This window comes from Anguilla rostrata, chromosome 18 (genome assembly GCF_018555375.3).
Source record: "Anguilla rostrata isolate EN2019 chromosome 18, ASM1855537v3, whole genome shotgun sequence".
Lineage (NCBI taxonomy): Eukaryota > Metazoa > Chordata > Actinopteri > Anguilliformes > Anguillidae > Anguilla > Anguilla rostrata.
Genome location: NC_057950.1, coordinates 17,691,581 through 17,714,256, shown reverse-complemented (window position 1 = coordinate 17,714,256; position 22,676 = coordinate 17,691,581). Strand labels below are relative to the sequence as shown.

The 22,676-nt window shown below is 40.7% G+C and overlaps 2 protein-coding genes across 2 annotated transcripts in view; one reads left to right on the top strand and one right to left on the bottom strand.

Annotated features, from left to right (window-relative positions):
• Positions 1 to 3,955: 3,955 nt before the first annotated feature.
• Positions 3,956 to 7,060, top strand: nkx6.2 (NK6 homeobox 2). Its single transcript, XM_064317914.1, has 3 exons — positions 3,956 to 4,744; positions 5,304 to 5,476; positions 5,996 to 7,060. Exons 1-3 carry the CDS (start codon positions 4,330 to 4,332, stop codon positions 6,242 to 6,244), a joined length of 837 nt encoding a protein of 278 aa, XP_064173984.1. The 5' UTR covers positions 3,956 to 4,329; the 3' UTR covers positions 6,245 to 7,060.
• A 1,756-nt stretch (positions 7,061 to 8,816) lies between these two features.
• The window catches only part of LOC135244418 (inositol polyphosphate-5-phosphatase A), a 137,020-nt gene continuing 123,160 nt past the window's right edge, over positions 8,817 to 22,676 (bottom strand). The window contains exons 13-16 of the mRNA XM_064316670.1: positions 15,515 to 15,626; positions 11,804 to 11,872; positions 10,556 to 10,643; positions 8,817 to 10,398 (exon numbers count right to left, since the gene is read on the bottom strand). Coding sequence (XP_064172740.1) covers positions 10,563 to 10,643; positions 11,804 to 11,872; positions 15,515 to 15,626 — 262 coding nt within the window. The 3' untranslated portion in view covers positions 8,817 to 10,398; positions 10,556 to 10,562. The remainder of the gene's footprint in view (positions 10,399 to 10,555; positions 10,644 to 11,803; positions 11,873 to 15,514; positions 15,627 to 22,676) is intronic.

Here is a 22,676-nt window from a genome sequence, read left to right as displayed (position 1 = left end):
ATGACCCTTTTTCATTTATTTTATTTTGCTAGTTTGTCTGTGTAATAAATAAGCATACAGTTTTCTACAATCTCTGGAATAGCCTCTTAATATATATTTTCTCCCATACATAGCATAATATTTCATGCTTTGCCCCAGCATTAGTAAATGAAATCTTTGAATCTCAGAATTTCTGTGAACTGACCAGGACAAATCCTTATCTTATTATCGGCAGTGCATTAGTGCAAACCTGTCTTATCTGGAAAGGGTCCATTTTCTGTTTTCTGTATTTTAGTCTAGCCCTAACACTCCTGATTCTATTAATCAAGGGTTTTGATTGCAAACCATGACTAGTACATTAGTTGAATCAGGAATCTTAGGGGTGGACAAAAATAAAAACCTGTAATCCCACCAGCCCTTTTCGGGTATGATTGGACAATCCTCTTAAATGCAGCAGAGAGATTTCTTTAACTACAGGAGCAGAGCTGACTGTCCCTTACTGTATCTAAATTACTGAATTCCTGCCTCAGCCTTAGAAAATGAAGGATTCAGAAACAACAACAACAAAAAGATAATAACCCACACCTGCATCCTTTTGCAATCAGTTCAAAGAGAAAATACTCAAGAGGAAAATGAAGGCATGTGTCAATAACATTAATTAACCTCAAACTGGCTGGAACAAAAAAACCAGGACACACTTACACTTGCATGTCAAAATCCAGCCCCACAGATCCCTGGTTACTGCTGGTATCTGTGGTTTCCTTTCAATCAGCAGCTAATTTAGACCTGTAGTGAAATTACTCACTTGATTAGTAAAACGCACCAAATAGCAGCAGACACAGCGGCCCCCGGGACTGGAATCTGACACTAGGAGCGACCCAAGAGCCGACTTTAGACCTAATGCTTTGGCGAAAAATGTACAGTTACTCATATGACCGCCAGGTGGCTCTTGAATCCTCTAAATAATTTTCAGTGCGCACAGCGATGTGTGTCACGTCATGGCAACTATAAAACTTTCAAAGCTTAGCTAAAATTAATTTAGTTCTAAAGTATGGAACAACAAAAAATTATTCTTCTTCCTCTTCTTCTTCTTCTTCTTCTTATTCTTCTTCTTATTATTATTATTAGTTGTAGTAGTAGTAGTAGTAGTATTGTAGTGCCAATAATACCACACAAAAAACAACAGAATGACAGAATGCCTGTATTATGATTGCTATTATTTGGTTTAGAAGTACACATGATAATACTACTGCTGCTACTTCAACTACTAGTATGAATAATAATAATAATAATAATAATAATAATAATAATAATAATAAATCACAGTATAGTCATGTTCTTTATCATCATTATCGTCATAAGCATAAGAATAATCATAAAATGCGTTAGAATAATTCTTATTACTATGTCATTGATTATTATTAATACAACATTATTAGGGCACACTTGTGTGAATGGATTGGAAGAATATATGCGTGAATAAATATATCAGCACAAAATAACCTACTATAACATGACTTCTGTTATACGTGTCAAATTACAATGCCATATAAGCATACTTAAAATCCCTGCTGAGATTACAACGGGCATTTAACATTCAACTACAAAAAAAAGAAAAAAAAAAGTTTTCTGTTGCACTTTGAATTTGGTTGTAAACTTGTGCTATAATGCGCAACCATTTTGCTCAAAAAGACTGGCGATAATGTAAAAAAATATCTCGCTGAAAATCTCATAAAAACGTTTTAAACGCATTTATAATAAAAAAATAATAATAAACAGCCGTTACTAGGAGAACAAAATAATACTGCTACAACTACTTACATGATTTGAGTCATTGATGCCAGTGAGCAAAACACTTCAAATAATTTTAACACAATGTTAAATTTATGTCAATATATTTCGGTGTTGTATTTCTGGCCATCTGTATAATTATTGGTACGTCCTTTTATTTTTCAAATATAAGCATACACTTCAAACATTTTACATAATGACATTTATAAAGTTAATATTCGATTACCGAATATTTGGCGATAAGAAATGGCCACTTCTTAAAGTCGGAACTCTTCATGCCTTTATTATTTAAATGTGTAATCGGGTGTGTTGCATTAGGCTACAACTAGCGCATTTCAATGGAAATCGCAAAAATTCGAATATAAAAGATCTTAGCATTATTATTTAGAATTAGCTATTGACGTATTTTATTAGAATATGCTGTATGAGCTTTAACCCGCATATACGTACAGTAGTACCATATAATGGGACTGGGACCGGCACGGGGACAGGAGTTTGAGATATTCATTTTTTCTGTTTTACTCCACGTGCACATTTAATCAGAATTAATCGGGAATTTCCGGTCAAATGTGGCGGACACCACGATCAACTGTATTTATCGGATTGATTGGTTTCTCTGGGCCAGTTAAAATCTTTGAATTACTAATGGATATTGGCTGTTTTCAGTGCACTAGTGAATAGCTTCGCATTGGCTAAATATGCATTTAAAAATATAAAGGGATATAAATGTGAAATCAGATCACAGCTACATTACAAGTAAAGGCTATATGAATAGAAAATAAATCCAACATAAACCAAAAAACCAAAAGCACATTGTTTTCCAATAAAATCAATAACAATAGCTTGTTCTGCTTCTTTATAATAAATTTAGACATTTAAAATGCATGTTTGACTTTTCTTGTATTTTGACTTTATTTTTATTTTTTTCTACAATTGTGCCCCGAAATTCGTTTCTGTGTAAAAACCGAAAATACGCCTAAAACTAAAAATAGACTGTATTAAACAACGTTATTAAAAGAAAGAAAAAAATCATATGAATACATGTTGATTTCCATATTGTCCAACGTGGATGGTGCCTGTGCTGAACCCTTTCAAATTCCACCGGGCCATATTTCATGCAAGCAACATTTTCACATCTCCATAAAATATTAGCACGAGGCAAAGAGCAGCACTCACTCTGATGACGTTAAGGGCCTCGCGCTTCTCTGAGACGTGGTCTCAACCACTTCAACAATGCAAATAATAATAACAATAGTTATAATAAAAACAAGCGGCAACTTCTGCCAGAGAATAGGCTTGTTATATGTGTTGCAACACTATTTGTAGGGCAAGCGGTCGAGGGAAGAAGACAACTGTCAATTAATTTTGAAACAAAAGAGACTAAAATATGTTATCTGATTTCCTTGTGAAGAGGAAACGATAACATCTCGAACAGTTTACAACGGAACATCTCAGGGAGGAAGTTTACCGGTTAACTAAAGAAAATGCTCTGTTATTTTAAAGAGCTTATTCTATAAATAATTCGCAAGGATATTTGGAAGAATCAATCCATTTGTATTATTATTTCCTTTCTCATAAAATACGTATGCGCATGTGTTACCAAATAAAACAAATATAAACAAAAATGTGTTTAGTGAAGCCCTTTTCCGTGTGATATTTGTCCATTATTCAGGATTTCTGGAAAATGTTAGGACTAATAGAATTCGGGAACAAATATTTTTGTCGTATTGATTGGCAGTGTTTTTATGTGTGTAAATTGCTTTATGCTACAAAAAATTCTTTCATGGAAATTTGAGATAAGAGGTAGCCTATGACTAAAAGTCTTCATATTATCGTCAATCTTCCCTCCCAGTTCACTTGCAACAATGGCATCATCGTAATGCAGAGTTGTATTGAGGTTAATGTACTTACTTTGTCAGCAGTAATTGGTTATAAAGTAAATATGTCTTTTTTGTCAAATCTTGAAACAATGATTTCTACAGTACGATGCATCAGTAATAGCAGTACAATAAGACCTTGATAGAGTGTGGCTTTGTCCGAGTGACATGCATGCAAAGTGCTCGAGTCCGTGTTCTCCAATCAGAGAACAGCCTCACTCAACGCTATCCAATGGGAAATATTCGCCTGCAGGTGGCTGCGCGGTTATCAGTGCATCCCGCTCCGCTCCTATCACAGCCTGAGTCAATTTACCAAGAAAGTCGACCTTAATGCCTGCTATCAAAACCACTCAAAAACATCATCTGATCTTCCGACTTCCTTGTGGATACTCATTCTGGACGCATGCGGCAAACACACCAGTGACTGTCTGAAATAGAGACTGATTTTTTGCTATCTCTCTCAGCCGAACAAGTTAGCGAAGTTCTGTTTGGAAAAGCCAGGCTGTATTGCTGTATACAAAGTTAGTTCTCAGCTTTAGCGACTTCAGTCTTCAGGATCAATCGCAGAAATCCGGGTTGTGGTAACTGCCTTCTTTTTGTTCTTTAACACCCCCTTTCTTTTCTTTTCTTTTCTTTTTTTAATTGTTTTTAGTCGGGTGAAATTGGTGGTCCATGCTCACAAATGTTAGCTGTTGGGCAGATGGATGCGAATCGGCAGAGTGCTTTCGTCCTCGGCAGTACACCGCTGGCAGCATTGCACAACATGACGGAGATGAAGACATCTTTATTCCCCTACACTTTGCAGAATCCCTCGGGTTTCAAAGCACCTTCTCTCGCGAATTTGAACTCACAGATCCCTCTGGGGACGCCGCATGGAATTAGCGATATCTTGGGTAGACCTATTACCACGGCTGGACAACTCCTTTCCGGATTTCCGCGGATAAATGGACTGGCCACCACCGCAGGAATGTACTTTAACCCAGCGGCCGTCTCTCGGTACCCGAAACCTCTGACAGAGCTGCCTGGGAGAGCGCCGATATTCTGGCCCGGTATGATGCAGACCTCACCGTGGAGGGACGCGCGGGTCGGCTGCCCGGGTAAGTTCTCCGCTTATTATTGCGCGTGGAAGTGCATAATAATGAACAGAAATGAAAACATTATTAGAAAGTATCCCCAAAAGATAGAAACATCTGTTTTCGTGTACGTTTACATTAAGAATTAAACATATATATATATAAAATTCAAATACGAAATGACTGAAAAATACTTTCGTTTTGGACGGGTTGCGTCTGTAAATGTGATAGAGAAAACTTCCGCACAAATATTTCGCAATTAACTACACATATAAAATAAATTTTCCGAATTTTAATCTTATCGCTACGGTAAGTTTCTCAGTTCTTTGTTGAAATAAAGATAGGCCTATTTCGACTGCGAATTTGTAAACCATTTTCAACATGTTAACACATGACATGAAAAACATAGGTTACGGAATAATTACTATAGGGAAACCAACCCTAATGAAATATACGTTTGGAATCTACGTTTCTTTATCTAGCTAAAATTACAAGATGTAGTGTATCAGTGCGAATGCGTGTGGTAGTAGTCTTTTGGTCTGGTAGCCTGTATATTTAGTGCTTTTTTGTGTCTCTTTTTTAGGCCAAGCTAACGTCATGCTGGATAAGGACGGCAAGAAAAAACACTCCAGGCCCACATTTTCGGGACAGCAGATTTTCGCCCTGGAGAAAACTTTTGAGCAGACCAAGTATCTGGCCGGTCCCGAGAGAGCTCGACTCGCATATTCTTTAGGAATGACAGAGAGCCAGGTCAAGGTACACACTGTCAAGTTCATTAGCTGTATATCCTAAATTAAAGGCTCTTTTCTGGCACTATGCTATAACATAATAATAATAATAATACGTACAAGATGTGCACTGACATGTGCTTTTGATGAAAGGCCTACTGATAAAAAAAGATAACTCGTTATTATTATTATTAGTAGCCTAGCTGTAGTTGTAGTAGTAGTAGTAGTAGTAGTAGTAGTAGCAGTAGCAGCCAAGCAGTAGTAATATTAGTGCTAGCAGTAGTAGTTTTACTCATTTTTTAAATATTTTTTTGCATGCTGATTTGTTATGATTATTTCTGCTATTATTTATGATTTATTTTTTGTTAAATGAATCCACTAGACCCCCAGAGCTGAAGCATCCTCTAACACAGGAGGCTGAAAGATATTTGGAATAATGTGATATTTATTTAACATGTAAATGTCCCAAGTGCCATTTGCGCTGTTTAATTTGCAGACAGAAAATATTTTATTTATGCATAATCCATATTCATTTCCTCTGCAACAGGTGTGGTTTCAGAACAGGAGAACCAAATGGCGGAAGAGGCACGCGGCGGAAATGGCAACGGCCAAAAAGAAACATGATTCAGAAACCGAGAAGATGAAGGAAAGTTCGGACAATGAGGATGATGACGAATACAACAAACCCCTGGATCCGAATTCGGACGACGAAAAGATAACGAGACTGCTGAAAAAGCACAAGGCCACGAATCTGACCCTAATCAGCCCGTGCAGCAACAGCTCGGATGCCTTGTGATGACACGTGACGGAGAGAAGGACTCAGATATTCCAAGAGGCTTATAAAGCTGACTTAAGCAGGGTATACATTTAAAAGAAATTAAAAAGCGGCGCTAATTGGTGTTATTAGTGATGTACAGACGATAATGTAAGTGAGATGTATATATTTTTTACTGAGTAAGTTATGTAATTAAACAATTGCGCGTTGGACTTGGATCAAAGCCCCATACCCACCCACAATCCCGGAATTTCTTCACCTTTCTGAAAGCCTAATTTTGTTTTTCACAAATGTCACCTAACAATCTCTCCCAAGTTCTACAGATAGAAATTCAATACAAAGTACGCAATGTAAAAATGACAAATGTTGTAAATTATCATGTAAAAAGAAATTTTGTTTTAACATTTTCCACTGCGACAGCACCCCCACCCCCCGCCCGCCCAATTGAAGGAATTTGTTTTTACTTTATCAAACAGCCAAAACTGGAAAACTGGACTATTCTTTAAATTGAAACATGAGAATATTACTTCCACAAGAAGAAAAAAACTTTGTATTATCAATAAATTATTTAACAATCTTTTGTTTTAAATCATTATTATAACACGTGATACAGTGTACGGACAAGCATTTTACTATTGAATTGACATGGAATTGGTCACATGACTTGCAGAACACCATTTAATACTCAGTCTGAGGAATACTCTGGACTTTTTTTTTTGATCAAAAGAATGACTATTATAAGGCTTTTTGGTGAGCTAATCCATTATGCGTAAATTCGCTCTGAATAATCCGTCTGCTAAATGGCTAAATGAATAAAGAGGCATTTTTTTCTGGCAATTTTCAAACTAACTTTGTTACCCTTCCTCTACATCGACAAGTAAAATCCAAATAGCTGATCTTTGTGTAAAGTCAATGGCAATTAATCTGTCATAGGCAATGGGTACATGAATAGGTTTCGTGTTGATACATTTAGCCTATTGCATTTTTATGATTCATGGTAGACAAAGCAGCCAAAACACATTTGCTTTAAAACTTGCCTTAAGAGATTTATTTCAGGAATGTAAAAAGTCGAAATACCGGTTTTAAAATGTTCAAAATGTTATAGCCTAATTTGCAAAATTGAATTATGTTTTAAAGATTTGAAAACGAACAAGAAAACGTATATATATTTTTTAAATAGGAAAAAAATCCATAGTCATTATGAATGTAAAGACCCAGCACTTCAATTTTAAGAATGCAAAACATCTTTTGCATTCTTAAAACACGCCAACAACGAATTAGGCCTACATGCAGCCTATTTAAGTGAAATATGATAGCGTGGATAGGGCATAGTATAACCAAGGAGTCTATTTGTTTGCAAATACACTGATTTAATAATTACTCATTCTACTGAATATTATCATTAGTAAATAATAGTCTAATGGTCACATATTAAAATATATTTCCGCATTTTAAGGTTTCACTACAAGTATAAAACGTGTGTAATTTAGAAAAATAGGATAGGATTGATGTTCGGCTATCACAAATCTCTTCAACGTTTTACTCCAATTTCAGATGCTAAATATTTCATTGGATAAATGTAAATTGTTTTTAACTTCAATTTATAGCTACATTTTAAAACATTTTTAGGTTGTCTCGATTTAAATCTTTTAGGTTCATTTGAAGGAACCTAAATCGTCAACTATAAGAAATATAGATGCAATACGTTAATTTAAAGTTAATTTTTAGGTTTATCCAATTAAGCATTTTTTGAGTACGTTTCCTTATCTCCAGCACTGCCATGGGATATTTGAGCTTTGAAAGCCACTAATATCCTATTTTATAGTTTTCCATAAGAGGACATTCGCAGAAAGTAAATTCTCTCCCACAATACATTTTAATAATTTACTAATCAAGTATATTCCAGATACCAGTTATGTTCATTCATTTAGTATTTAGTAGCCTAAGTCTGTTTTTATGAAGAAGCAAAGCCCACTGTACCTACAAGAAATACAACTTGCCAATTATAAATTAACTTCTCTCCAGAAGTACTCATGTGACAGGTTGTATTAAAAGATTTTACAATATAAATCGATATTTCAGTGCTAAATTCTGGTGAAATAAATGAATAAAGCATGTAGAAATCGTAATTTCACGAGGATATTTTGGAGTAAGATAGGCCTACAGGAATTTTTTAAAATTATTATTTTAGGATCACTAACAATAACATTCAAATTTTAATTCTGAAAAAGTCAGATTCTGTACAGTTCCAGGCATCTTCCATTAAAATTCTTACATGTTATAATAAGAATTTAACAATGTAATTATCTACAGCAGTGACCACAACAGTACTATCCCTACAACCAAAATATTTCGGTAAATGTAATAATATGAGGCCTAATAGCAACAGCAGGATTAAAATTAAAGTTTAGATCACCGAACTCGAATTCAACGGGAGCGACTGTTGCTCATCCGCTGGAGAATTTATATTAAATCGAGTTCAGTAGTATAATAACAAGAACACTAATATTGTTCCAATTAGCCATAGCTGTCCGATGCCAATGGCTGAATAATTTATAAGAGCTGCACGAGATTAATAAATGACAAACATCACTTTAGTTCTAATAGTTTTATTGCTTCAGAGCCACACATCCTACTGCTGCGGTCATTTCGTTCATGGAGTTGAACCTCCATCGACAGAAGAAAAGAGCTAAAACACCGCGGCATTCCCAAGCTGTCACGTGACCTGCAAAAAAAGTTTACAAGCAGTTTTGTCTATGGACCAAATCACACTGTCAATACGACATAAATTCCGAGGCAGGCACAAAATCGTTTCCACTTGGGGTGATTTAGCTGAAAAAATCAAGCGTCAATCTGATGGCTTCACACAGTTGGTGAACTCTGTAGTGTACTAAATTAAATCAATAAAAGAAACGTTTGTGTTTCATCAACAGGCTCTCTAAGCGCTGTTTAATGTTGTAACGAGCGAGGAAATTATTTGCAACACCGCACTGAAGGCTGCAGAAGGCTACATACAAAATTAAAAAGCAACTTTTCCTCTTCCTTTCTGGCTTAAGAATATGTACAATTCATAAGTGAGCAGACCTTTACCTGCAGGTGGATTAAACTACGTTATGTCTCTCACGTCTTTGTTTCAGTATACAATACTTGGCACCGTTATGCAGTAACAAAAATAGACAAAAACCGTTTACAAATTTTAAAAGATATCCAGACCTATCTAAAAACATCACATTCAGAACCATAATATTATTACATAGAAATAAGTTAGAATAAGAATAAGTGAGACTGCTATATGTGATAAACAATATCTTATATACTTGCATGATCTATGGCACTGCTTAAAACACCCTTGATAGGCTATATAATTCATACTGGCTGATTTTTTTTTTTAATTGCTCGATTTAAAGGTCCTGACAATTGATAGGACACCGAAGCAGTCACACAGTAAGATATCGTTACTTCAACATTAATTTTGGTAAGAATTATAAATTATCTTTTAAAGTATACAAAATGAGAAGCGTCTGCTGCGTGAGGCTCGGCAGTGTGTAGTAGGCTACGCACACAAATCAGCAACGACAAAATCAATGACGTGAAAATACCTATCTAATCTAGCACAGGGACTGCGTGTGGTCTGGAGAGAGAAAACGGCACTAAAAACCAGCAAATAACCTCTACTGATACAATCGAATGTACAAATAAATCTACCAATATAGATATACAACTCTTTGCATTGCACTTTTTAAAACAACTTAGATACTGAATGGAAGTATAGCTTTTATGTAGAGGTGTATCTAAAAATTGTAAATATGGTATCTAAAAATATGTAGTAATTTTTTACTTTTTATATTAGAGTTTTGGCAAAAAAGAGTGCGATGTGCGAGTCTGTCCAGAGTTCTGGGGTCAGTCACTGGAAGAGACAAGTTGGTGAGGTCAGCAAGGCTTCCCTCGGGCGTGGTCCAGATTTTATTTAATTTTTTTTCGGCGTCCTCTTGAGCGGGGAGTCCAGATGTGCGCGTCTTTGTGACTGAAACGGGCAGCGTAGAGGTGCCGAGCCGAGGGGTTCGTTTATCGGCAGGGCTGAAAAAGTTCGTTGGGTTTGGCATTGCTTCCATTGCTCGTGTGGTCCTGGAGGGTGGCTTCTCGCAAAATCTTCTCTGACCTTTGGCAACGCTTCCCTGGTGTGGGGGGAAGGGGGGCGGGGGGGTGGAGATGAGCACTCACAATGAAAAACAGTGAAATTCTAGGCATTGGCCAAATGATTCATGCATATAAAATAATTTGAATGTGTATTAATAATAATAATAATAATAATAATAGAAAATAAATATTTACCACGACATCACTGCACAACACAACACGTGTGTTTATTTGCATTAGGTTTACCTGCCCCTGTTGTTAATCGAAAGGACAGGAAGACAGGCTGTGGGCAGGAAGGAGCGGAAACACGCGAGTTAGTGACCGGCGCCGCTCGCTCGCGACAGGACAAAAACTCATCACTCCCGTACGTTAAAGGGTCACACACACGCTGCGGGATCAACGAGCTCACCGACAAGACAGAACCCAGCCAATAAAAATAATGCACACACATCACATTTAAAAACACAGACAAAAATACATAGAGAAACACACTGCAGTAGTATGAGCGTCTCTGTATTAATACATAGAATTAAAATGATCTAGAAACGAGTAACTGGACTGGAACTATACAGCAGATCTCAGTCCAGTTTGGCAGATAAGCTCAGTGTGAGGATATAACAGGTCTCAGTCCAGTTTGGTAGCTAAGTTCAGTGTGAGGATATAACAGGACTCAGGTCAGTTTGGTAACTAAGTTTAGTGTGAGGATATAACAGGTCTCAGTCCAGTTTGGTAACTAAGTTTAGTGTGAGGATATAACAGGTCTCAGTCCAGTTTGTCTCTCTCAGAACGCACGCTTAGTGTTCAGAGCTGCAAAAGAAGACCATCACATCACACCCGTTTAGATTATAGCCACATTGCCATGGCATGCAGGTGAAACATACTGGTGTGTCATTTCAGCGCGGTCTGAAACACAGCGTTCTCTGCCAGGCCCATGTAGCAGAACACAGGCTCCGAGCCAAGGAGATGACATTTAATTTAATGAGACATTTTACTACCTGTCATAATTTGTTATTTTTCACCATTGGTGGCAGATGCTTGCCACAGAGAGGACAGGCACAGGGCTGCCATTCAATCTAACCTGCAGTGGGGCCCTGTCAATAACTCTGAGCAGGAAGTGCAAGGGAAATGGGATTTTGTTCGTTTGTTATCGTAACTTTTGCCGTTTAATACATTTTAATTTCACCGAGTAGATATTTCTTCAAAATCAATTTAAATTAAATTTATTTCACTTCTAAATGCTTAAATCGTCACATTGTATTGAAACTGAAAACAATTACATAAATGCTGCACATAATCAAAACCCTTTTCCTCAAATGCAGACGACATCATAGACGCATCCACAGCTTAAACAAGACACGACACAAACAGACAGACAGACAGACAGACAGACAGACAGATGTGTGACGTGTGTAGACGAGTGTAGGAGAAGCACACTGATATTACCTTGTGATCTCCCATGCAGACGTTGGGCCCAATGTTGTTATAAATCACAGTTTTGTCCTCATTTTCAGGCTGTTAATGCACATAAAAAAAACAGGAAAATGAAACCTCCTCAGACACAACTCCCAGCAGCATTTACTTCAGAGGCTACAGAACTGCAGTACAACTGGGGAAAGTATTTCTAGTTACACACGTTTCCACCAAACATCATTCAAAGAGGTGCTTATTTTAACTCGCAAATTTTAAATCGCTACACATGATATTACAATTGGGAATCAATTAATAACAACAACATGATGACCACAACCACTACTACTACCACTACTGCCATTACTACATCTATGGCTACTACTACTAACTAATAATAATAATAGTAATAATAACGATAGCAAAAAAACCTACAGTGTAACTTGTCTATAAATCTATAAAATCTATAAACATGTGTGTTTACAGATATATATAACAACATGTGTGTTTACAGACAATATTAATAAATCAGAATTTCTTTTCTGGTTGAAAAAGCCTTTTTAAACACAGAGAGGAAAGGAGTAGCACACTATCTACCACGAAAAGGTGGGACCTGCTACAGAAGAAAGAAAATAGAAAAAAAAACAAAAAAACAAGCAAGAAACCTTTAAAAAATGAGCCGTACGCTCACGTCTGAATTAACTTGAAAACAATAACGCAGTCTTAAGGTCAGCGGCGAGGCGTGTGCAGACGGCAGGCCGCGCGGCGCGGCGCGAACAGGGCGCCCGCGCGCGAGCCACGCATCAGCACCTTCCCGCCGCGCCCGCCGCCGCGCTCGCCAGCCGCCTCCGAAGCGCGGGACACATTCATCAAACCCGACTCCATCATTTACAAACGGCAGCATAAAATTGTGGATTTTTTCGGGCTGCATAATCTTTAGACAGATAAACAAATTACAGCGGCCCGGGCGGCGGCGAAGGCCGCGCACACATGGGTGAGCATTCATTATTGCCCGCTCCGCGCCGCCGGCGCCAGGCCCCAGCCAGCGGGCAACCTTTGGCGTGTTAGGGCTCGGGAAGCAGAAAATAACACGATGGCGAGTTAACGGAGCGTGCCATGATAGATGAGCGTGCGCCGCCGCTGTTTACGGCTCCGTGTCTCCGCAATCTGTAACGCCGTGTGCGCGGGAGAGAGAGGCGCCCGCCGCGGCGCGAGCGAGCGAGCGAGCTCAGCTGTGAGGACTCGCACATCAGAGCTGGCAGCACACGCCGGGCCCCGCATCACAGCCAATTAACAGCCACTCCGAAAAATAAATACAAACCCAGCAGAGGACAAAGCCCGGAGATACCTGTGTAACGCCCTCTTTTATCTGATTTACTTTTTCCCCTGCCACTCTTTTTTTATTTTTATATTGCTCCCAGTTTTCAAAATAACGGTACCATATAAAAGCGGAAGACAATCAGAATAAAATCAATTCTTAAAACTTGAGCGGGTTTCATTTCCCAATTCACTGATTTCAACTTAAAAAAATAAATAAATGTGGGCATCCACAACACAATCCGCGGCACAGAATTTCGGCAGAGTGAATTCAGAAGATTGGGCAGTGAAAAGGGTGAGAGCTGAATGATGAAGGAGAGCTGTCTCCTGTCATTATTTGAGAACCCTGGATGAAAGACGCTATAAAAAGGCACCAGGATGATGTTGACTTTCCTGTCTGAAAGTTTGACTGATGACATGGCGCCCGGTCTTTTCTGTAGACGTCGTTATCAGGGCGATGGATGAAATGTGCATGACAGTAATGGCATAATTAAACCATCATTAAATAATCCAATAATTACTTAAACAGACGCAATTAAATAATTCAATATGATATTAATCCTGTTGCAGCGACATACATACAGCAAATACAATATTGCCAAGGAGCATGTCCATTTCATTTAATGGGGGTGAGAACACTAGCAAATACAACATATGCGATAACTTGCAGATCTTTCATCCAATAGTTGAAATTCTTCATAAGCATGGAAAATTTAATTATATTACATTACATTACATTCATTTAAAAGATGCTCTTATTTAGAGCAATTTACACGGTACGAGAAACATGTGCATTCTCCTGAATAACCTGAGCAGCAGAGACGACACCTGGCTAACAACATTCCCAGACCAGCAAGTGAACATCACTAAAGCAGTAGAGCAAATTTAACTATGCTAACCCAGAGCCAAAATACAACTACTAAATACAAATGTGTCATGTGTGGAGTCTGTCCATAACAAGCCCTTTGAAGGGAATCATAAGTAGTGTTACAACCTAAACTGCACAAGAGACACAGCCATTCCAGATTCCATATAAGAAAACTAAGCACAAAAAAAATCCCCATAAATCCCTAAATTTGTAAAAGCACAGATAAAAGAACAAGATGATTAGAGGTTCAAACAGTGGACATTAGCATGTTCTTTTAGCCGAAATGCTATGGTATTTAACCTCTAACTTTCTCTGAGTAACGTAAGAGTTTCATTTTTTCGTGTTTACATTGCACGTCTCCTGTTAATGACCAATGTGGCCATCAAAAAATGCCCTGCTTATTTATTCCTCAGTATTAAAAGTTGAGGAACAGATCAAAGATTAGACTGACTATAAGTTTCTTTTCAATCTGTTGACTTGAATTTTGGAATTTGATTGGATCTGGGCAAAGGGCTATACTGCTGCGTATTTAGTCCGATTCCAGTGACATACATTTTATTTGATTTGCTAACAGGAATCAAAGTAGATATAATTTACCTGAATAATTTACCTAAATTATTACCATAAATGTATTTGCACTTGAGACTTACAAAACCTTTTTTCAGTTGTTTTCATTTTTTATTTCAGTTTTGTATTTTTGTTTTGATATTTGAATTCAGCAGCAAAGCTTCCAGCGCTGAGCTAAATGACATCATCACCGTACTGCAACAAATCAATGACACCAAGGCCAACATGAAATGATTTTACACATAAAGATCATTTCTACAGAACATTCTCTGGACAAACTAACATTGTGCACCTGCTGGGGGACGTTTCTAAAAATACGCAAACAAATAAGGGGATCTGGCGGAGGGGCGAGAGCGGTGGAGAAACAGCCGCGCGCTGGCGGGGCATATGGATCTGTGTGCGTTCACTACGGCGGCCTGCCTCGAACAGGGGAATACAGATTTGTGTTTGTTGATGATGTGGGGACAGATTTAAAGCGGGTGCAGATGTACCGTGCTGCACTGGCTGTGTGACACTGTTGACTTTGAGGAGAAGGAGACAGAGGGACAGGGATTTCACCCCCCTCCCCACCCCACCCCATTTAAAAAAAAAAAAAAGCAGAGCTTGCACGCACCGCTGGCGAGCGGCGGGAGCCAGGAAACGCACTGCCTGTGTGGACCAAGCTTAAGGCCCTAAATGAATATTCACTCGTGCCAGAACCCCATCTGTGAAACCCCATCGGCTGAAAGGAAGAGAGAGAAAGATAGAGAGATAAAGAGAGAAAGAGAGAGATAGATACTGAGAGGGAGTTGCTTAAGCCCATAGCCCAAAACCTGAGAATTCCTCAACTTATTGACTCTTTCTGGCTGAACCACTGCAATGAATTTTATTTCTGGTACCAACGTGAGTGGGCGGACCCAAACGGACCTGACGCATGTTCACCTTTAAACCACGGGCCCATATGTCTGGTGCTGCAGTAAAAACCCCTTATTCAAACGGGACGTGGTTGTACTCACCTTCAGGACCAGGTCCTTGGCAGAGGAGGACATGAGGATGCGGTCACACCAGGCGGGGCAGCGCGTGTTCATGTACTCTTTCCCCTGACTGCAGTCCTCGCTGTACGGGTAACTGGGTACGCAAAAACACAACCGCCGTTACTGGAGCAGAACCACAGCCTGCGCTACAGGCAGGACACAACACAGCCTGTGCTACAGGCAGGGCACAACACAGCCTGTGTTACAGGCAGGACACAATACAGCCTGTGCTACAGGCAGGGCACAACACAGCCTGTGTTACAGGCAGGACACAGCACAGCCTGTGTTACAGGCAGGACACAGCACAGCCTGTGTTACAGGCAGGACACAACACAGCCTGTGTCACCAGTGCAAAGTGACACAGGACCTGCGATGCTTGTCGGGAATGACATAGCCAATGTTACTGATACAAAACAGTGTCTATTTTTTTTTTTTGTCACAAAAATTTAACAACAAAATATGTGCAAGTCAGTATTTGCAAATATTTACAAATGTGTATGCCTAAGTAATTACTCAATAATTACTTTTATCAAGCACATATTTCTGCAGCCTGATTCCCATTCCCCCGACTCCACATCTTCTCCTCACCACCCAATATTCCCATATCCCCTTAAAAAATCCTCTCTCTACCTTCCTTTCCACAGGTTACTTCTATTCACAATGAATTACCTATCGCCTGAGTGTTATGGCCCGACCACTGCACTCTCATTAATCTACGTGGGATGTTGGAGATTTACGAATCACGACCTTTACTGCTTTGCACTAATTTAAATCACTCTGCACAAGAACTTCAGTTAAATGCCTTAAATGTAATGCAAATGTTGATATAAAAGCCTCTTTAAAAAAACAATCCAAGACAGGTATCATAACACGTCTCCAACATTTTTGAAGAGACGCCACTTTAAAAGAAATTCAGATTCTTGTTGGCCGTAAACATATCCGTTTAAAGAAACCGTTACGGAATGACGCAGACAGACAGATGGAGAGCGCGAGGTGCGAACGTTTTCGCCGGCTAGCTCCAGCAGGCTCGCTCCGGAGTGAGCTACGGTTCTCAGGCACGTATACAAGCAGCACCGCCATCAAAAAGAGATTAAGCTCGTGGCAAACATCCAAGAGAGATTGTATTTGAAAGTGGGGGAACAATCCAGTGATTTAAGTACCCTCTACACCTCATCAAGCCCACACAGATTTACATTATTGAGAATCCAATTTGTTACGGGAGCTCATCAAACTTTGCCAGAGAAACACAATGAGAATCCAATTAGTTACTTGAGCGCCGCGACCAGTAGGAGTGCTTAGTGCAGCGCCGATGATATTTATAGATGAATAACCAGATAACTGCTCCAATCCTTTATTCTCTAAAATGTCTTTACTAGGGATACAGATGAACGCACGAAATAGACAACCAAATGTGTCTTTGTTTATTATCTGTCAAATCCTTTGTGAAAAGTTTATTGTTTCATTTTTTTAAATTCATTTTTGTAGTTTTACAGCCAACTTTGCAAAATAGCATTTTAGAATGAATTGAAAGCAACAATTACGTCTAAGGAAATAAACAAAAGGCAAACATCTGTGAACACAACTCTGAAATGAACAGTTGTATAACAAACAACAACAATATGAATATTACTATTGTTATTTTTATGATTATTTTATTACTACTACTAAGTTTGATTAAAAAAATGATTGCTCAATCAAGATGATGGACAGAAAGATAACTAGTAACTATAGTATTAGCACAGGTTTGTAGAACAGATACATTTATTCATTTATTTATTTATTAGTCTTCACCCTGCTTTCTGCTCTCGCTGACAGCCTTTCTGAGAGTCAGAGGCTCCCTTCATGTTCCTCCTGCTCATCAGTGCATGTTCCCCGTTAGCCTTAGCTGCAGCTCTCCGTTCATCTAGTTCTGACCACACAGCCATAGTCCTTCACTTTTTATTGCAGTAACACAGCTCAATCAAAGCCATGCAGCTAATGCACCCACTGCATCCGCCTGAGGGGGGTGTCCCCCTTCCTTCCCAACCCTGTCACTGCTCAAAACACACACATTTTTTTACAGGTGCACCAAGGCCCACTATGGCCGGGTAGAGGTTCTGAACGAGTGGGGGGGGGCGCTCATGAGAGAGAGACACAGTAGCAGATATATTGTAGTGGGGGGGTTGGGGGCATGCTGGGCAGGTAAACTTGAACAGGTGTTGTGTCATTAGGCACAACTTTAAATGTGGAAACTCAGCTGGTTTTAAAAGGGGGATGGCCTGATTTCCCAGTGGAAAGGGGGGGGGGTGGAAGAAACTGCACAGAGGGAGGGGCAGGGAGAGGTAAGGACAGAGGCACACGGTCCACACATTAGCCATGTCTGCAGCGCCCCAGCAGGCCAACAAACTCAGACAACCAAGCGCAAAATGTTTTCACTGATCTGTCTCCCAGCCTGTTTCTGCTTATTATAGCCTGTGTCTCTCTCTCTCAGCCTGCGCCTGCCTATTATAGCCTGTGTCATTCTCTCTCGCAGCCTGTGTCTGTCTCTCTCAGCCTGCGCCTGCCTATTATAGCCTGTGTTTCTCTCTCAGCCTGCACCTGCCTATTATAGCCTGTCATTCTCTCTCCCAGCCGGTGTCTGTCTCCCCCAGCCTGTGTCTGTCTCTCTCAGCCTGCGCCTGCCTATTTTAGCCTGTGTCATTATTTCTCCCAGCCTGTGTCTATCTCTCCCAGCCTGTGCCAGCCTATTCTAGGCTGTGTCTGTCCCTCCAAGCCTGTGTCTGTCTACTTTGGACTAATCTCTCCAGGTATATACTGGACCACCAGGAAACTTCAAAGTCCTGAACAATCTGCTGTAGGGGATCTTAGGCTCAGCAAATACAGAAACAATGCAGAAATGCATAAACAAATGAGTCCAACTTAGCACAAGAAATAAAGGACTGAATTCAAACTTAACACAGGAAAAAGTAAAGGCTGTTTTAGAATAAAACAAAAAAAAAACTTCACTTTAGGGCATGCCAACAATGTGGAATGGATCACAAAAATAATTCTGCTTCATGCCTTGCACTTAAACTGTCAGCTGGTCAAAGAGGAGGAAATCACAAAGGCCAGCCAAACTCAAACCAAAATGAACAAGCTCCCAGCATCAACTGAACTGAACTTAACTTGTAAGTACCAAGAGGGGGGAGGTGATGAATTATTAAATTTAGTTAAAATGAACATTTTTTCTGTTTAATGTCTCTCTTTCCTTCCCTAATCATTTTCCAAATATCACTGGTCAGCTTTTGGAAGAAAAAATATCTGAAGCCCCTCCTCATTTACTGGTTCGTGTTAAAAATGTGAAACATGGAAGAGAGGCAAGACACAACAATGCAACATCAACGAGGAAATCCAATAATGGGGAAAAAAGAAAAAAGAAATGACTTGTAGCTTGACAGTTTGAGACAGGTCAATTAATTAAAAAGCCCAATTAGGGCCAGAACAGTGGAAGTCAGTCTGTGTTGCACAGGGAATATTTCCCTTATAGAGGAGCACAATGGAAAAACCCTTCAATCTAAACCAAGAAGGTCCTGAATGAGCAGACCAGCAGTGACAGCAATTTCAGCAAGGAGAGGAACACCTCAGGGGAATTTTTTTATTTTGGGGACTTGTGTCTACCTCTACCCTCCCTTCCCAGCCACCCTGGGCCAGGGGTTGGTTGAGAATGATCTGTAATGTGAACAGAACTGGTGAAACACACGTTTTCTTAGAAACTCCCTACATTTTCTATGCGTGCCCACAATTTTCCAATTGCAAATGCTGAGGAGACAATGTCAATGCAATGTCAGCAAGTTCTGGGACCCCTGTCCCTTTGCCCCCCCCCCCCAGCGCCTCTCCAGAGCAACGGCGTAGTGTGGCGCGCGGATGTGCGGCCAGGCTGATTTTCCCTGACGGCGCGGCGCCAGATTACATGACAGCTCTAATGCAATGACAAACAATAGAGTGGAGCTTTCAGTGCGCGTGATTAATGCGTGCGATTAGCACGCTCACAAACTTATCTGGGAGCAAACTCAGCAGGTGGGTGTGCGAGCCCGAGAGCCGTCAGCTCCCATCCAGCCCGTATTACCCGCAACAAGACTAATTACACTAATTAATGGCCAGGCCTGATAAACACAACAATCGCCCACCTGTGCCTGAGAGACATGTGTTTCACACTCGCTCATGCGTGCGCGCTGTCTTCTCCTCCGTCACTCTTGCTCTGTCCCTCTCTCTCTCTCTCCCTCTCTTTTTCTCTCCTCTCTCTCTGTCCCTCTCTCTCTCTGTCTCCCTCTTTTTCTCTCCCTCTCTCTCCGTCTCCCTCCCTTTCTCTGTCTCTCCCTCTCTGTCTCACTCTTTTTTTCTCTCCCTCTCTCTCTGTCTCACTCTCTGTCCCTCTCTCCCTCTCTTTCTGTCTCCCTCTTTCTCACTCCCTCTCTCTCTGTCTCCGTCCCTTTCTCTGTCTGTCCCTCTCTTTCTCTCTGTCTCCCTCTCTTTCTCTCTCCCTCTCTATCTCTCTGTATCCCTCTTCCTCCCTCAGTCTCCCTCTCTCTTTCTCTCTTCCCCCCTCTCTCTGACTCTATGATAACACGATATGGCGTCTCCAAGACCTCAGCTGACCAGTGTGTGACGGCAGGAGTAAGGGAGTTAATACGCACAGAGCTCTGCATGTTCTGTGCTGCTACAGCTTGGCCTGGGTGCGCTATCTGAAGCCAGCACAGCGGACAGCGATTCCTAGCAGGCGCACGCTCTGTCCATTGACAGCACGTCAGATCAAATATGCAGCGAGACGACGTGCATGCCGGAGTGCCACATGACAGCGCAAACAGGAAGTGAGCCTGGTTTTGTCCTTTGTCTGCGGCTTGCTCCGCCCACAGCGCGGCCGGGGGGGTGGGGGGGTGGGAGGGGGGGCCGTCTCTGGCTGACTCACAGCTCCACAGTAAACGCCTAACCGCTAAACGCTCTTATCTTGTTCTACATAATGACAAATAAGTGACAAGTCAAACAGCATCCGACTGAGAAGCTGTGTACTTAATGAGGGTAATATAAACTGGCAAATGTGAAAGAAGGACTTGCGATAAGAGGTACAGTACCGGTGGGGGGGAAAGGTCAGAGTTCAGGCTGGGGCGTTGTAGGGCAAAGGTCACGCCACTCCGTGTTTGGCATGGGAGGGGTGGGCGATAAGTTAAACACATCCCCTTTCTTCAGCCTTCAGTCCCCGCTGCTCTCACCTCGCCTTCAACGCCGCTTATTTGCCGTTGTCAGGGGCGATGTTTTTACAAGCGAGGCTGAGAGAGACAAAGTGAATCTAATTAATTTTTCTCTCTCTATCCAGAGCTGGGCGTGGCCTCGCTGCGTGTGAGGGTGTGCCAGGCGTTTCACCATAGACGTTTCCTGCGGTGCAAGAACCTTAAAGTTACTGCAGCGCAATAAGAATACTCAAAAACTAGCTGTAGTAACACCCCAATAAAAAGCCTCAATATGCCAGGAACTGTAAGGATATTGCTTTCCAAGAAAGAACCATTAAATAAAAAGCTTTCAAAGCACTCTTTCATTATTTCTAAATTTTCGAAAACTTCCGGAATTCAGAAATAGTAAGGTATTGTGTATAATAATTTTACATCGTCCATTAAAACCTTTGACCGAAAAGCACTCGAACTGAGAAAAACAATCCGAGGTGATTAAAGCCAGACACGTGAACAGGTCTGGAGGCAGCAGCGATATCCTCCTCATACCCAATTAACGCTCAGCGCTCATTAATGCTCTCAGAACAATGTTGCCGTTGAGCTGCTAGCAGCTGGGCTGGCCGCAGCTCCAGAAAGAAAGAGCGCGTTGTTTCATTCCAGCGCTGCTTCAAACGACCGCCACTAAGCTACATGCGGGACACTCAACAAACACAGCAGTCATGTGCTTCAGCACAGCTGAGGAGAGCACCTCCAGAGCCGCGGCCTGGCCAACGAAAACACGCCTCTGCTTTTCAGCGCGCGATCTGGGCCTGCTCTCCCTCTCTCTCTCCGCATCAGTCAGAACAATGTTCAAGATGGTGACATCACTTCCTGAGGTCTAGCGGGTTCACTCTCCGGGGTGGGGGCATGTCAACCAGTCCCTTCTTGCCAAAAAAACATCCCTCATCGTCCCAGCTATGCACAGCTAAAGATGGAATCAGAACTGTTACAGTGTGAAAGGAATCATGCCTGCTCCCCTAAAGAGGACATGCATGTATGTACAGTATGCGTGTATGCATGTATGTACAGTATGCATGTATGCATGCATGCATGTTTGTATGTATGTACGGTATGCATGTATGCATGTATGTATGGTATGCATGCATGTATGTATGTTTGCATGTATTACGGTATGCATGCATGCATGTTTGTATGTATGTACGGTATGCATGTATGTATGCTATGCATGCATGTATGTATGTTTGCATGTATTACGGTATGCATGCATGCATGTATGTATGGTATGCATACATGCATGCATGTTTGCATGTATGTACGGTATGCGTGTATGCATGCATGTTTGCATGTATGTATGGTATGCATGCATGTATGTATGTTTGCATGTATGTACGGTATGCATGCATGTATGCATGTTTGAATGTATGTATGTATGTTTGCATGTATGTACAGTATGCATGTATGTTTTCATGCATGTATGTATGTACTGCATGCATGTATGCATGTTTGAATGTATGTACGGTATGTATGTATGTATGTTTGCATGTATGTACAGTATGCATGTATGTTTGCATGCATGTATGTATGTACTGTAAGCATGTATGTATGTATGTACGTATGTATCTTGTTCCCAAAGCTTTGTTTTCTTCCCTGAGGGAGAAGTCTCTCTCCAGTCCTTCCTCATAGACCTGTTGAGTTTGGAAAATGGATGTTAACGTGCCAAGGTTAGTCTGGGGCTGATCCCAGCTTCCTGTTAAACACCAAACACTGAGGAGAAAACTATATATCACACACAGCCCACCCTCACTACCCAAGTGCCCTGTCTAGACTTGGCAAACAGAGACACATCAGATTGGAGCCATGCTTTCTGCCTGAGCATATCTTTCCCTCTCTCCTTCTCTCCTTCTTTTTTCTGTCCCTCATTTCTCTCCCTCTCCTCCACCCTTCCTCTCTCTCCCTCATCTCTC